Genomic DNA, 3661 nt, shown 5'->3' with positions numbered 1-3661 from the left:
ATTGATCATTCGCCCAAAGCCTTTATTATATATTTTTGATTTATTTTACAATTTCTAATATGGTGGTGTTGCTTAATAATTACAGTATCATATTCTTTCTAAATAGCTATCTTTGATGCCAAGTTTATTTGGCATTTTGAATGACCTCTGTATATTTTAATGACAGAAATATATCACCTGGTGAAACTTCATATAACAAAACTCACAATATGAGAGTTTAATATTAATAAATTAATAAGATTACCGACATTTTCAATTCTCAATATCCGACCACAGATATATGCTATAAACTTCACTTAAGTTTCTTATTAATATTTTTATTTTATGTTCACTACCATGTAGTACAAGAAATTGTTCACATTATTATATAAAAATAAAATATTCATGGAGAAAATAACTTAAGGTAATCTTTCACGCAATAGCCAAACAGATGTATGTAGAGAATTCTAAAACTTCAAAAGTGTCAATAAAACAGACTTAACTGTCACTTAAAACTTTCCAGAAGTATTATAGATAAGTATTTTCTCTTTGAAAATTATTCAAAACATAAGGCTTATAAAGTTCTCATCTTTCTCTCATACTCCTGTTTTTATCTTTCCTAAGCAGTACACTTATACACACACACGCACACATCACAAAATGAGACAATAATGAAATATTGTTGACAAACAGTTCTCAATAACTAACATGCCTAAGATTTGTGATAAAAGTCACATTAACTTCAGATATTTTTTTTTTCAAAATTACTTTTAACTTTTCTATTACTGATTCAAAACCAGAAGTATTTAGAAATAGCATTTCAGATATAACTTCTACCTCCAACAAGTCACTGCTCAGTAGGACCCAAAAGAGAAATTTTGGCCCTGGTGCCTCCTACAACTCTGTAAAAGATTCATGGCATGAGGAGTTTCATTTAAAAAAAAAATCAATCTTAAGGAACCTCATACAAAATATTGGTGACACAAAAAATGTCAAACAAAATTAATCTGTAACTACAATAATGTCATTTATGATAACAGATTAAAAACTGGTTCTTAATCTTATAACACTTACCCTTCCATCAAACATTTCGCTATACAAGAGAAAATCTTCTCGTGCAATTCCAATCAAGGTCAGAGGATTACTAGGAGTGACACTTTGACTTGGATGTTTGTGACACTGAAGAGTCTGTCGGTGAAGAATTTCTTCAGAGACAGCATCACCAATTACCTTGGAAATTCCTATGTTAATTCCATTTGTGACAATCCACATATTTGTTGTGTTAGCAGCCTAAAAGTCCATAAGTTATGTAAGATAATACTGTAATAATATTAAGAGTATATATATAAAAAACACAGAAGGGGAATTGAAATTAAATATTTTATATATATGTTTATATACGTACAGAAAAAAAAACCAATGTTACCAATATTTATTGGTAACATTGCAAGGTTTCTGGCTAAACCAACGGGCCTAGCTTGACACCGAGTTGGTGGTTTTTAATACTTACTGGTCACATTGTAAAGTTTCTGGCTAAATCAAATGGTCTGGCTTGACACTGGGTTAGTGGTTTTTTAGCACTTACTGGTAATATTGTAAGGTTTAAAAAAACAAACAAAGATATTTCAAAAGCACTTGACCAAATATTTTGCTTTATTTTTGCATAATAGACGCCAAAAAATCCAAAGAGTTCAAACTTTAAAAAATGTCATATATTTAAAGAAACCTTAAGGTATCAAAAGAAGTGTATAGATTTACTTTAATAAAAAGGTAATTTCAGCTTAAAAAAATAGTGATTAAAAACTTAATTTTTTTTTTCTGTGAGTTTTATGAGTTCACATTATGAAGTCATTTACTCACATATCATTTGAGTTTACAAAAAATATAATACCAAAACATTCTTATGCACACTCCAGAGAAAACAATTAAACAAACAACTCAGGAGAATATTTACCTTGATTAACCCTTTCTGAAAATTTTCAAGTTGTCTGGAATTTTTCCAGTTTGTTAAAGGAGCCACATTGGATACTATTACCAATACAATGCGAGGATTGCTTAAATTCCAATCTTGATGGACGACCTCGGCAACTTCTTCCATGTTAACATCGTGGCTGACTCGAATGAATGGTCGACCCTGAGGAAGGTTAGTCCACGTGTAATTAGGTATAAAGGTTTGTTTTTTTATCTTTCATCTTTATCAACTGTAAACCAATAACTGTACGTTTACGTTTACTTTTTTTCCAGACAGAGTAACACACACATACTTTAGTGAAAAACAATGGCAATAAAGTTCATGGCAGTTAATCATTTCAGCAACAATTTGTCAATCTCACGAAAATATCAGAATCCTTATGTAGATTTGAGTTTTGTATAGTGTCCTTAATCCCAATCAATCTGTAATTACACATTACTCTGTTGTTGGAAACAGAAACAAAAGAGGAACATTTAACACTTAAAACACGATAAGTTATTAACTACAACTTAGAAAAATTTACCGTGTCACAACTGATGAGAAATAATAGTATAAAGATATATATATATATGTTCTTTAAGGACTGATATTTATAATGAGCCAAATTTAATGATACGACCAGCATCATATGCACGTTCTGTGTTGCCCTTTTATGTCTCTGACTTTGCAAGTAATCTTTGTGAAACTTACCTTTTGGAACACCAAAATACAAGTGAACTCCTTGTAGAAGTTTTACATTAAAAACAACAAAATTAATCTAAAAAGTCTTTGCTACTTATATATCATGTTGCTCCTATTACAGAAGAAACATTATTTACAGGGTGTAAATGTTACAGCTGAACTTGTATTTAGACATATTCTGTTTTATAAGATGACCAGTTTCTCAGTTAATGTTATATTATACAATTTTAACTCAAAACAATAAATATTTTGTTTTCGTTCAAAATTTGTATTGCATACTGGAGGGATGTAGACATCTTGGCAATAAAGTTAGAAAAAAATTAACTTTACTCTCTAGATGATAAAAGAAAATTTATTCATCATGAACTTCTTGTGCAACTAGCCCTGATGAATCCACAATGGTGAAACTCTGGCAGAAAATATAGTTGTTTTATTATTATCTGTAGAGTAAAAGCCTGTTTTTTTTTCAAACTTTATTCCCAAAATGTTTAAAAACAATAAAATAATCCTTGTCCTAAGCTCAACTTTGAAGAAAGGAAAACTGAAGTAAAAACCAAATAAAATATTTATTGACAACGGCAAAAGAAATTAGTTTGAGTTGAATCTAATTAAAATCATACTATTTGTTAGAGAAGTTTAAAACACAAATATACACAAAATGAAAATTAAAAAACAACATATTTCATTCAGATATTCCTTTAAAAGTGAATTTACAAATTTCCAGAATACCAGAAATATGTCTGTCTGTACATTTTATTTCACAAGCCAGTAAATTTAGTTGGTCAAACAGCCGACCTGAAAAGCAGAGTCATGACCTTTTGTCCACCCCCACCTACCAAAGTCTCAGTTTTCACTTCCGAAAATTGTTAATAAAGTTTATTTTTCTTGTTATCAACCATCCAAGCAAGTTAAATAGTTAAGTAACATTAACTCCATGTTACCATCCAAGCAAGTTAAATAGTTAAGTAACATTAACTCCATGTTACCATCCAAGTAAGTTAAATAGTTAAGTAACATGAACTCCATGTT

At 29.8% G+C, this 3661-nt stretch overlaps 1 protein-coding gene across 3 annotated transcripts in view; it reads right to left on the bottom strand.

Moving 5' to 3' along the window:
- Positions 1-3661, bottom strand: part of LOC106467158 (protein ced-11-like) — a 51628-nt gene that overhangs the window by 39187 nt on the left and 8780 nt on the right. For all 3 annotated transcript variants that reach the window (XM_022395291.1, XM_022395292.1, XM_022395293.1), the window contains exons 3-4: positions 1934-2113; positions 1054-1269 (exon numbers count right to left, since the gene is read on the bottom strand). In XM_022395291.1, the coding sequence (XP_022250999.1) occupies positions 1054-1269; positions 1934-2113 (396 nt within the window). The remainder of the gene's footprint in view (positions 1-1053; positions 1270-1933; positions 2114-3661) is intronic.

This window comes from Limulus polyphemus, unplaced genomic scaffold (genome assembly GCF_000517525.1).
Source record: "Limulus polyphemus unplaced genomic scaffold, Limulus_polyphemus-2.1.2 Scaffold2510, whole genome shotgun sequence".
NCBI classification, from domain to species: Eukaryota; Metazoa; Arthropoda; class Merostomata; order Xiphosura; family Limulidae; genus Limulus; species Limulus polyphemus.
The sequence above is the reverse complement of the archived record's forward strand: the minus strand, read 5'-3'. Positions and strand labels throughout refer to the sequence as shown.